General features: G+C 45.9%; 1 protein-coding gene across 1 annotated transcript in view; it reads right to left on the reverse strand.

Annotated features, from left to right (window-relative positions):
- Positions 1 to 442: 442 nt before the first annotated feature.
- The window catches only part of cacnb2a (calcium channel, voltage-dependent, beta 2a), a 31310-nt gene continuing 18809 nt past the window's right edge, over positions 443 to 12943 (reverse strand). Inside the window, exons 3-14 of the mRNA XM_068748014.1 lie at positions 9200 to 9319; positions 6239 to 6361; positions 6022 to 6158; positions 5838 to 5914; positions 5432 to 5565; positions 4894 to 4974; positions 4748 to 4806; positions 4016 to 4125; positions 2794 to 2945; positions 2265 to 2360; positions 1690 to 1872; positions 443 to 1189 (exon numbers count right to left, since the gene is read on the reverse strand). Coding sequence (XP_068604115.1) covers positions 443 to 1189; positions 1690 to 1872; positions 2265 to 2360; positions 2794 to 2945; positions 4016 to 4125; positions 4748 to 4806; positions 4894 to 4974; positions 5432 to 5565; positions 5838 to 5914; positions 6022 to 6158; positions 6239 to 6361; positions 9200 to 9319 — 2019 coding nt within the window. The remainder of the gene's footprint in view (positions 1190 to 1689; positions 1873 to 2264; positions 2361 to 2793; positions 2946 to 4015; positions 4126 to 4747; positions 4807 to 4893; positions 4975 to 5431; positions 5566 to 5837; positions 5915 to 6021; positions 6159 to 6238; positions 6362 to 9199; positions 9320 to 12943) is intronic.

Below are 12943 nucleotides of genomic sequence, written 5' to 3' on the forward strand. Positions count from 1 at the left end.
AATCTTAATCTTAATTTAATTAGTCAACCGCTAGAGTCAACCCTGAAAATCTGTAGGAGCAAATGATTCAAGAGGTGGCAAGCAAAAAAATAAAATAATTATAATAAAAGTAAAAATTCTAATCACAGAAAATACAGTCGATACAGAAAAAGAATCTGCTCGTGTGTCATGCTTTGTCAAACACAGGTTTAAAATATGCATATTTCAGAATATTCATGCATATCCACGCATAAACCACGTCTATGCATAGATACGCACGTACATGTATGTATATATTTATACTTTTATCTATGTAATCACAATCCTGCCATTGGAAAAAGATGCAACAGCATTTGCAAAGGAAGTGTACATAAATAGGATACTGTGGCTTCAGGGTATAGCAGCACAATGGGAGAACAGAAACGGGGCCCTCCGGATGAGCTTCGGGGTGGGGGTTGGACTGTCACTGGTGGATGTAGGAATCTCTGGACCATTCCGCGGCATCGCCCCTCTTCTTGGGAGCCACCTCCCCCTCCCGGTCCCTGTCCCTGTCCCGATCGTAGTAGTGCTGGTGGTGGTCCCGTGCCGGTCGGTGGTGGTGAGGGCGCTGCTTGTTCCGCTCGTTATGGTCCTGTTCCCGCTCCTTCGAGCGGTGGGGTGCCGCGCCGTGGCCGGCCTCATCGGCCCCGCTGCGGTGATGGTGGTGATGGTGGTGGTGATTGTGGTCCCGGTGGGGCAGCGGCTCGTAACGCTGTTGCTGTTGGGGGTGCCCCTCCCCTAGATCCTCCTCGTCCTCCTCCTCCTCCTCCTCGTCGTCGTCCTCCTCCTCACCGTCCTGCTGGAGGAGCTGAGTGCGTGGGTCGATGTAATTCGAGTCCTTGCTTTCTCTGCTCTCTGGAGTCTCCGAGTCCATAGTCTCCTGCCTCGACAGGCCCCGCCCTCGCGTGCTCTGGTGGTGGTGGTGGTGGTGATGATGGTGGTTGTGGCGCTCCTGGTGCTGCTCGGCCCGCGTGGAAGACGAACGGTGGTGAATGTGCTGGGATCTCCTGGAGGACTCCATCCTCGGAGGCCTCTCTTCCTCGTTGTCCTCCGCCTCAGCCTCCACGTCAGCATCGACCTGGTCCTGGCTGTGCTGGTGGTGCTGGTGATCCTCTTTGGACCCCTTTCTCTCCGCTAATGCTTTATCTCCTTTCTGCTCCACACTGCTGCCCTGAAATCGGTAACATGGGAGTCAGACGGGAGACAGAAAATGGGGAAAAACCTGCACAGCAAACACACAAACCCATGCAAACCGGCACCGATTCATTTCCTCTGGTGCATATTGTATCCATGTGCTCACATCTGAACACGCACACACACACACACACACACTGCTTGAACGTTCATCAGCCGTCTGTGGAAGGTTGATGAATTCTGGAGGAAGCCAAACTGAAAGCCAGCCTCCTTGTGGCCTCCCATCTGCAGGCCTCTCTGCACTCACCACACTAGCAACCACAAGTTCACTCCTGCTCTTCGTCACTATCAGGAGTTTCCTCATTTTCAGTCTTACATTTCCCGTTGCGACGGCAGCGGACGGAAAGAGGGGTAGAGGTTAAAGGGATTTAAACGGCACAGTAGATTTACACATTATGTTGTTTTAGTTAACCAAATGTCACGTTATCATAAAGCCTTTAAACTGCATTCTGAACTTCCCCTCCCTGACTTTGTCACCTGAACGCCGGACACCGGTGCCGGGCTGGAGGGCAGGGTGGCTGTGGGCAGCTTCGTCGCCGGTGGGTTGGGAGAGGAGCAGCCGGTGGGGTGGGTGCTTTTCCAGTAGGCCTCGAGGTAATCGGCCATGTGCTCACACGCATCCTCCAGCTGGTTCTCATCGAGGATGATGTCAAACATCTCCTGTGGAAGGAGGGAAGGGTGCAGAAAGAGTTAAGGATAGAGAAGGGAGGCCTGGAAGTTTCCCCATTATCTGTTATGAGAAACCTACAGACGCCCAAATGTACTATTATCTATAAAAAAAATATCATAATTACATTTTCAACAGTAATTCCAAAAGATATAAACTACTATTTAAATTAAATTAGAGCTGCACTTTCACAAACCCGGGGTGCTTGCTTTACTCTCTAAGATTACAGAAGAGCAGAAATAGAATTGGCACAAATTCTTAAGCTTTTAAAAAAACCTAACTTAAGATATACTTTACGTGACACGACAACCTCGAGTGAAAAATATCTCTACAATCGAGGCTACTTTAAAAAGTGATCGTGAGTCGCGGGTGACTGGAGACTTACAGGAGGGCACTGAGCCAGCTTGTCTGCAGCCACCATCTGAACATTGAGGTGTTTGGCCTGAGACTTTCCTCTGGACTTGATCAACCTCTGCAGCACCTGAAACGATCGAGCAGAGAGTCATAAGAACTAAAGGGGACAGTTTTATGTGTAGAATAAGTGCTTTGACTATAATATCAGAGGACAGATGGTCGGAGTGTTTTACATTAACTCAGGGATTCACTCTGATTAGTTCAAGCCAATATAACTCTGAGTTTCCTAATTTTCTGTTCCTGTGTGCGTGTTTTTATGAATCACTGACTGGTTTTTGACTCATGCTGAAAGTCAGAGTGATGACTCACTCCTCTTGAGCTTTTTGTTCACTTTCAAATACGGTATTTACTGTAGAGCCGCCAGGGAGGCGATCAGTCACAGTGACTATATATAGGATGAGAGGCAGCTATACATCCGCTCCCTTTAGATTTTAAACTTGCATTGATAAGCTCTGTGTTGCAGGTCAGAGAGGACGTTTTTTTTTTTTTTTTTTACTCGCCTTGGGAGAGGTGATCTTGACGTAGACTGTAATGGGGGCGAGGGATGTCTTCCCCAGCTGTGACGGGTGGTTGATGGTGTCGGCGTCCAGAACTACCAGCTGTAACGTCCGGGCCAACTCGAAAATCCGCTCTATCTCACTCTGGACTTCAGCTGAAAAAGAAAAGGAGAGTCAGAGAAGAGGCTCTCCTGGGTTTTTTTCCCAGCCGGAATCTGGGAATGATTCAACTTGCTATCGGGTTTTGACATTTTTGCCAAACAGTTCGGGCTGAATTCTTCGCAGCCACGCTGAGATTCATCAATGCTGGTTGCTTGTTCAATATTTTATCGTGATACTTTATTATTGGTTTTCCTCTCCATAAATCTTTACTTACTGGAGGTTGTTAGAATAACTTGACTTTCAGAGTTGATTTATTTCTTCGTCTTCTTTCTTTCTCATAGAAGCTTCAATGATAAATAGACATCCTGACTTTAAGGGACCAGCCTGAAAGCTTCTGGGAGAATATCAAAGCACGTTCTGTTTCCTCTAACAAATGCCGACTGTTGCATCACAGAACTCCCACTCGACGAAGACGGGACTGCGAAAGTAACAAATATCACAGCAAGGCAAGAGTCCCGTTCGGACTTCCAGTCACTGAATTTAAAAAAATAAAATAAACTGACATTCCAAGCTAACAGCATGTTCAAACGTCGATCGACTGCGTCACTAATTTATAATTTTCCAGCTAGATAATGCCAGTGGTGGGATAATTTCACAGAATTTTCTTGAGGTCATTTATTGGAACTTTGGATTTCTGTACAAAGCAAAATCACTTCTGGTTTTAGAAAAATAAAAGAAAATTGAAAAATGTTTATTTGTACTAGAAACAGCTGCGTAAATCTTTTTTTTTTTTTTTTGAGAAAGTGAAGATTTTAGGCTACACAGATATTTTATCTTTTCTGGTATAAGGATCCCTTGACCAAGTTGTAGCGTGGTGGCTCTGCAAACATGAACATTTTAAATGCAGTACACCTTTTCCTGGGACTCCTTGCTCAGCTGCAGGATGACGGTTTAGATATGTTGATTTCTGTTTTGGCTTTGAAAAAGTTATCTTTTGCAATTGTCATGAGTTTCTTTAACCGTTCCCTTTGTCGTCCACGCGAGCCGGTCCTCCTTGAAAACACAATAAATCAAAAACGCCAGACATTTCCAGGCATCGCAGTCATTTGTAGTCCAAACATACCCAAGTTTGAGCGTGTGTTGGAGCGCTCGATGATGGCGTGCTTGCTGGGATTGTTCAGGACTGAACGTTTGGCAAGAGAGATATCCGCCGTGACGCGAGTGATTGATATTCTGGGGGGGGGGGGAAAGCGACAGGAAAATACAAAACATCATGAATTCGGTTTGATATGAGACAGAACGAGAAGACTTAGCTGTGGATCTGTTAAATATGGTGTAAAGAAAAAAAAAAAGGATCTGTATTGATTGACGATGATAACCGAGGTTAGCGTAATTTGCTTTGCCGTGGTTTGATCTGGAATGTGAAATTCATCAAAGATGGTTTAAAATCCGGTTAGAGAAACACTCTTAAAGCCACACCTGCGAAAACACAGACAAATCCATAATCCAACGCCCGACAGCGCTTGTAATCAATTATTTCCTGACACAAATAACTGGGTGGATGGACTCAACGTTGAGGAAGGAGAGTCCTGCTCCGCTCTCGGGCCCATTATGGCCTATTAAGGACATGGAGAATGCCTATTTAAAGCAGCAGCAGACATCTCCAGGCCAAACAAACTTGTTACACACTCCCTTGTCTAACCTCAGGGGACGCATAAATACCAGCCTATAGAGCCGGACAGGGAGAGAGAGAGAGAGAGAGAGAGAGAGAGAGAGAGAGAGAGAGAATGAATGAGGGAGGGAGGAAATCGGATGAGATCTTGTCTTTTTTAAAAAAAGGTCATAGAGGACTTACCTTCCCTCGAATCTGTGTTTCAAAAAGTCAAAAAGTGCTTTTTGCATCATGTCTGTCACCTGCGAACAGGAAACGTAAAGGACTATTCAGACAAGCCGCGAGCAGAAACCTATGTTGTGCTGACGAGTGTGAATATTTTCACGCACCTCATAGCCCTTCAGCGACGGTCCAACCAGAACCACAGGCCGCATGGAAGGCACAACGTCGTACGGAGGAATGTGTTCCGTCTGAGAGGAGAAGAAGAAGAAGCATTTGCACACATTTTATGGCCAAATCCCCCCATCACAAATCATTTCTTTCACTCCACTTCACACAACTTCACATACAAACAGAGGATATGCAGGCGCAGTGAGTAGTGAGTAGTGAACGTAAATCTATGCAGATGCATTTGAAAAGATAGTTTTTGTACAGTTCACACCACAGAGGTCATGCCCGGGCACCATCGAGCCGGCGCGCCGAGCGCCATGACTTACCGACTTCTGCTTCTGCTTAGCTGTGGCGAGACGGAAGAGGAGAAAGAGAGAGAGGTTAAGCACAAGCATGCACGCTAACAGATAGGCGAACGCCGAGGGACAGGGACGGTGCTGGAGACAAACAGTATGGGGCGCTGCAGCCACAGGCAGTTTAGTTTGAGCCGAGCGGACGGACAGAGAAGAAGAGAGGGCTGGTTCGCCCAGAGTTTACCTTCTTAAAGAAGGGCATTCGTTTCTCTTTTGCTAGGGGTGACATGACAGTGTTTGGACTGGCTTTAGGGGAGCGCAGGTTGACTGGAAGCTCATTGTCCTCGGGGTCTAAGTCTGTGGCGTCTATGTCAATGGCTACGCACACAGACAGACGAGAACGCCGTCACACACAGGTGAACACAGGAGGTCACAGGTCAAAGTGTACAACAGCAGCACAGAATGCATGGTACTACGAAGAGACAGCAAACGAAACACGGAAAGAACAATCAAGTCTAAAAAGTGTTTTTTACTGCCGGTAATAATAAAATCGAAATATCTTACCTTCAAGTTGGATTCAGGGGTTAAAACTTGACGTAAGTGATCGTGTAAGCTAGCTAGTTTTTTAAAGATAAAGTCGAGCTACTTACCAGATGAAGGAGGCGTAGATTTGCGCGAGTTTGGAACCACTTCTCCTAAACTGGAGGATGAATTTGCTCCCAATTTACTGAAACAAGGGAAAACGTCTGACGTGGGCGACCAACTCTGATTTTTAGACGATTCTCTCGCCAAGAAAGAACTTGGTGTCGGTGATTTATTTTTTATTTTTCTTACCTTGAGTGGAACTTGCTCTGTTTGGCTCTCTGTTCCTGGAGGATACGAGTGTTTTCAATCTTCACCGGACTGGGAATGAATCCAATTTCACAGCCCTCCTTCACCAGGCGTCCTATCCACCAGTCGTTGTTGAATTTCTGCACAGAATAGTTCGTCAGTCATCTTCTCCTATCTTCTCCTTATTCTCAGGATCGCTTAGCCGGTGATTGTAACTCGCCTCTTTGACATGGAGGAAGTCTTTAGCCTCAAAGAAGATGGCCATGCCCGGCACGGGGACGTCGTCTTCGTGACTCGGGCTGTAGTTGACATTTGTGCGGACAGCAAATGCAACGGGTTTCGTCTGAGAGCAGGAACAAAAGAGGGAGATAAAAGAAAATGCTAAAAATACAAATCAAGTTGAGTCAAATAGCAGCTGCGTAATAATTACAATAAACAGCCCGGTGACCTAAGGGAGTCGGTTAATGTGGAATTTCTCATCTTTATGTGCACTGCTGGGGAGCTGTAATTCTTCTCTTAGTGCTATGGTGTAAAAATAATCCTGGGCCGGCGACAGACGCAGGCGCTGACTCATCGAGGCGTAGCTTAGATGTTTCTGCATGAATGATTTGGCTGCTGTCGCGTCGCCGCTACAGGCCACAGCTCTCACAATGAAATTTAGGGAGATGCAACATGTTGGTGTCGTCGTGTCAACGTTTTAACACCGAGCGGTCACTCGTCTCAGGCTCAGTAATGCATAACACACACACACACACACACACACACACACAGTGCCGAGATACAGCATGCACCGCTCACTACGTCATCGGCACCGGACGTGTGAGAAATTATGGGCCTGAGAATAACAGGGGCCTAAGTCACGAATCTACAATTGAAAATTAAGTATTTCATTTCAACCTTCTAGCAAACAAAATGTATTATGTTGCTGTTTTTGAAAAGTAATCATCTATTAAAGAGGCCTACTGTTAAAGTGACAGCAAATATTAAATATCGTGTAACTCAATTAAAGAAAAACAAGTGGATGTTTTCTTCCTATGTTTTTAAAAGTGATAATATTTGATTTCCTGCTCAGCCAACACAACAAACCTGTAAATACCCTGCATGATTACCACTTTAAAAAAGTTATTATAAAACATTCAATTTTAGGAGAGAGGGCAAACCACTAATCCGCAGCTTTGACAGGATGATGATCTGAAAACATAAACGCTAATCCAGGGGACACAGAGCGACATGAGCAACTGCAGCTGCTGCGACTCAAAGGGAAACTTAAACAAATGATTCGGTTTTGTTGGATCAGACTTCAGGTGCAGATATTCCAAACGGTGCCGCAGCAACGCCCAGCGGAGCGGACACCGACGGGAGTAATTCATCAGGGGGGGCTCCAGGAGGAGCGTTACAGACGACAGCCATTCTTTATCCTCATGACTTTCGCTGGCCACCAAGGCCTCATTGAAATGCAACAGGTGTGAAGTGACAACGGTGGGGGTGGGGTGGGGGGGTAATTAAATAAAAAAATAGGTATATAACCTTACCAATAAAGTCTATAATGCCATCTTCTATCACAGGTGTCAGCAGGATTTGTACATGATGGTACCTTTTAACGCTGCTGTGGAGTATCCATACAGCTCCTGAATAAACCAGCGCCTTTCATTATAGATGTCATATCGACTGTAGTGAGGGAGGGAGAGGACAGACGTAAAGGGGTAGAGGCTTAGGAAGGAGAAGGAGAGGAGGAACGAAAGAAAGGAGATGACCAGGAGGATAAAATACAACATTTGAGTGCAAACACAGAAGCAGGGGACAGGATGTGAAAGGAGACACATTAACTGAGATACGAGAAAAGAGAAAAGATAAGACAGTGATAACCAGTTCGAGAGAAGCCCTATCTATGACTGGGAACCCTGGGGGGGGGTAGCTGCAGCCGGTCAACGCCACATAATGCTCATCACAATAATCTAATCTTTGCTCGGAACATTTCAGTTGATGTCCCTGTCCTCGCTGTGCTGCACCGAGTTGGCGCTTTGCTGTTGCAGATGTGCGATATTCAGTAACACAACCTGACCACCGACAGAACGCTCTGCTCCACCTCAAATGTTCTCCACCGTGGTGTCCAAGATTGATTTGAAGTTTACTTCTCCATCCGTCAGGCCGTACCCAGAACCTGTAAAATGCATCAACACTGTGATGCTATGGGAACCATAGCTGTTCATGTAATGTGGGAAGATTGCTGTAATAATCCAGGGCTGCTTCAGTGCATTATGGGAATGCACACTAGTAATAAATAATGACCAGCGGTCACATTTACTGATTTGCTGTTCTTTTCTTTTGGAAGGGCGTACAGTTTTGTTCAGTCTTATAACAAAAATCTTTTACAGCTCAGCCATCGATTCGCTCCCCACTGCAAGAAATCTGGTAGGTGATTATCATGCTGGCCGTTATAGAAACTAACACCTTTTGAAGGACAATAACACAATATTTGCAGCACTTTCTCGACTCGACGTGCAAAAATAGAACTCGCTATCCGAAGAGCTGCAAAGCAGGGAGAGAGCAGAATGTGTGCAGAAGACGCACGGACGCTTCCAAAGATCAGAAATCCAAACGCGCACCGGCAAGTTATTCTGACGCTTGCACTCATTGTCATTCCTGTCACACTAAGCCTGCCGTGCTGCATGTGTGTTTGTTTATATCCTGCTAATTGTGGCCCAGAGCAGCGCAGAGGAGAGCAGCGATGCCGAGAGCTTCGATGCTCCTAGCCCATCCGAGAAACCTGCCGCGATCCGTTCAGTTCATCCTAATCTAGTCAGTTGAACAGTGCTTTTCATTAATCCCAGCCACAAGGATTAGTAAAACAACAACATGCAATTTACAATAAACATTTTTAATGTTTACGCATGGGTGAGACGAGCAATGGAAGTTAGAAATAATTTAAAGACAAATTTCTTTGATGAGCCGCGATCAGGCTGATCTTCAGATCTGGCCCCAAAATAAAATTGTAAAAGAATCATGCGTGAAAATGTTGGCTTTAGAAATCAAAACAACAAAGTGTAAAGTTTGCATGACCCTTTGACCTGCGATCGTTTGACTGGAACCCCTGTAAAGTCCCTACTTCACAAAGGTTCTCACCCAAACATCCGTGTCTGGACGTTTGTAATCAGGTTAAGAGCCGGACGGAATGACCAACCTTAGCCTTGTCGAGCTGCGCCTGAGCCTGTCGCTCTGCCTCTCTGCGCACCGCCTCCTTATCCTCCTCCAAGGACACATCGGAGTCTGATGGACGGCTGGTGTAGGAGTCGGCCGAACCCTGCAAAGAGTCGGATGCAAACGTACCCTCTCAGATTATAGAGTTAAAAAACTGTGGAGCTATTTCCAATTCACTTGATAAATCTCATCAATTTGAGGAAATCAAAAGAAGTAAATTCCGTAGCACATTACGGCTACTTCCTGTGTTTTTGTGAGAGGATGCCGAAGGACGCAAACAGTCATTTTTCACAACTGCGTCCTCTGCTCTGCCCCGCGGAGCTGCTTTGTTCCTTCTGAGACAAACAACGGGGCAACATTTTTGAGGAACGGTACGTCTCTATTCATATGTGGTTGCAGCAGATCTACTCATAAACAAGCAGATTCGTAAATAACATAAACACACATGGTTATTACTTTACACACACTTCCGAGTCCAGTGCACACACTCGCACTTTCGTCACACAAAATACAGAATGTAATACTGTGTAGATTGCGTACCTCAGCTTAAGACAGCTCTTACGCATGTCCAGCCCCTCCTCGTGGATATCGGTTCCATAGTTTTTGCATAATCAGAGAAAATATTCCTGGATCCTTCATCTCTACCTGGATCCAGACCAAAACTGAACGGGTTCCTCCTCGTCTTCTTCCCTCACGAAAGCATAACCTTCGTGGTGAGGTAATAATCGAAGAGGATAAAGTGATACCCGCAGGCTATTAAATCGAGACGATAGTGTCCACTAAGAGTGTTTTAAGCGTCCCACCTTTGAGAGAGAGCTTCAGACCAAAGTGTTTGGAACGTTCTCGTATACTGCTTCTGTGCTTTTTTTTTTTTTTTTTTTAATGGTATTTATGCAGCGTATTTGATCTGATTTGTGTGCATGGGTCATTGATGTCCTTTCGTCCTTTCTAGCTGCTCTCCTTGAGGTTTCTCGTAAAAAAACGCTTGTCCTTATCCAAGCTGAAGGTCTCACAAGGTGTCCTAACGCTTACAGACCGTAAATTCTCCTGAGAGGAATTCATGGGCTGTGATTCTGGACTCGAATGAACCGACTTGTGCTTTTCATGTACCTTGAACTCCTATATAAATGATTATTTTATGATGTGATGAATTAAAAGACGTGCCCTGGCTAGTCTAGCTAATATTTTATTGTGAGAGTCAAACTTAAAACAAACATTTTGGTTTCATTCGAATGTATTCATCTTCATCACACGAAAGACAAATAATCAATCACGCTCACGCTCACACCCACGGACACGTCGACCTAGGTGGGAAGAAGCAGGAGAACCCGGAGAGAACCCGTACGCAGACACGGGGAGAACATACAAACTCAGACAGAAAGGAATCAAACCCAGAACCTTCTCGCTCTGATGCAACTGAGTCACTGTGCTGCAAAATTAATACTAGCACTTGGCAGCAGTGGGATTTGAACCCACCCCCCCAAAGAGACCGAGGCCTTAATCCAGCACCTTAGACGGCTCAACCGCGCTACCTTTAAGAGCAGGCCTAGTGAATATAAATACTACAAAGACTATCTGAGTTAAACCAGGTGGGTGACAATCATTCCTCCATTTCTGCATCATATGACAACCAAATACCTGAAAATACATTTGCATACTGAAAAACATACATACATTTGTTTCTGCGCTCCGCTCAGCAGGTTCACTGGAGTATAAATCAGAGTTTAAACCAAATGAAGTCAGCGTGAGCTCATCCTTACCTGCACGCTCAGGACTCATTCATCTCTCTGCACCATTAGACCCTGCTTCGGAGATAAAAATAGCCTTCCTCACTCTGTGCCTGATTAGAATTACTCAGCCATCACATACATACTGAGGAGGACCTCCCACCGCTACACCCACCCAACTCATGCACTGTTTTTACCAGACATTCTGTCTCTCATTTCGGTTCTAAACATTGTACATCGATTCCCGATGCTCGTCAGCTGCCTCTCTTTTGTGCTTTATGTCACTCTTTGATCATTAAATATCCATGGACGGGGTTTGCTCCCATCGCATCCTTGAGCAACGCGATCTCTAATCAATGAGTATTTAAAGTAGATGAACGTCAAACATCACCAAAGCTTGAAGATGCAGGTAAACGCAGATCCATAGACGGACAGTTGCAGGTGAACTCACCTGGCCTTGTTTGACTACGCCATCAGGTCATGTGTGAGGATGGGGGGGGGTGACAGATGATGATGAATGAACCAGATATTGCACAACACACACACACACACAGGGTCACGAACAAACAACCAACACACATTATGCTTACACAGGCATCGGAGCTCTTGACGCGACCTCCCTTGGTTCGTTTCAGCAAGCGAATCCAGGTGGCCTTCATCAGCCACACGGGTCATTCAGCGTCCTGAGCCACTGCCCCAGCTGCTGTTGCTACGACGACGCCTAACTGCACTGCTGTGGTCACCTTCAAACCGGCACTGCTCCGGCTGCAGGTACGCTCAACGCCGTGGCAGCATCGGCCGCGGGTACCCGCTACGCTTTGGCTCCTGCTCGCTCCGCTGCTGTCCGTGGAGCCACAGCCAAAGACGGGGAATCCACAGGAGCTCGCTGCCCCACGCATAATCTCAGCAACTCTCTCTCCGTCTGCCCGAGTTCTCCTTGATACCCGGAGTGCCAAGACTGCCGCAGCAGGTGCCGAGTCTGACTCCCACTGTGAGTTAAGTGGCAGCGATGCTGCTCATCCTCCGAGTCAAAGCTCCAGCCCTGATTTCCTCGCTTTGCTCCACAAGCAGTTTATCTACACGAGTCCCGGCGCAGCTGCCGCCGCCTCTCCTCTAAAAAGGAAGCTGCCGGGTGCCACGAGCCCGTCAGCGTTCGCCCAGCTCCTTCAACGATTCAGCGTCTCCATCTCTGTCTCTACCCAACCCTCCTCCTCCTCCTCCTCCTCCTCCTCCTGTTACTCCCCTCATCCCCGCTTCAGTTAGCCCTCGGAGTAAGTCCATCTGCTGGTTGTGTCTCTGCAGTGATCAGTTCTGCATCTAATAAGATATCAGCTGTTTGTCGGTGAAATCCAGGAGCAACATTCTCCTCACAGATTGAGAAATTGCTCCATCAAGAAATAATCCTATCATTACAAATATATAAATAGATTAGATTAGATTAGCAAGTGTCTGTATCCGTTTATTGAGTGGACAATTTTAATCATTTTGCAATGGGCAGATTAACTGTAATGAATGACAAAATAATTTGGAAATTAGTATTTAGTCATTTCTGGCTGTCCTCAAACAAACGTTGGAGGACAATTCTTGGTATCAATAATAAAAACGTTCATGTGAGAATTACCAATGAAAGGATTTGCTGTTCTCCGTAGACAGAATGTTGGACCGTCGGTCAGACGAAACAGAAAAGGATTATGCCACATTTGAATATTAGAAATTGGAATTAGCCCCGACAGTATTTAGATAAAATACCCAGGCGATCATGAAAATAATTAGACTAATCAATAAACAAAAAATAATTGTTGTAGCAGTAATTTCTCATCTCTTATGTTCTCTGGTCTGGAAATGTGAGCTGCAGGCTGCTTTAACTCCTCGGCCGTCAGATGACTGGAGATTCATTACAAGCCAGCGGAGCACTGCAACGCCACACGAGACAAATGAGAACAATTACTGCATTAATTAAACATTTCCCATCTTCCAAATGGAAGAGCGGAATTAAATGC

Source organism: Brachionichthys hirsutus, chromosome 14 (assembly GCF_040956055.1).
Source record: "Brachionichthys hirsutus isolate HB-005 chromosome 14, CSIRO-AGI_Bhir_v1, whole genome shotgun sequence".
Classification (NCBI taxonomy): Eukaryota; Metazoa; Chordata; class Actinopteri; order Lophiiformes; family Brachionichthyidae; genus Brachionichthys; species Brachionichthys hirsutus.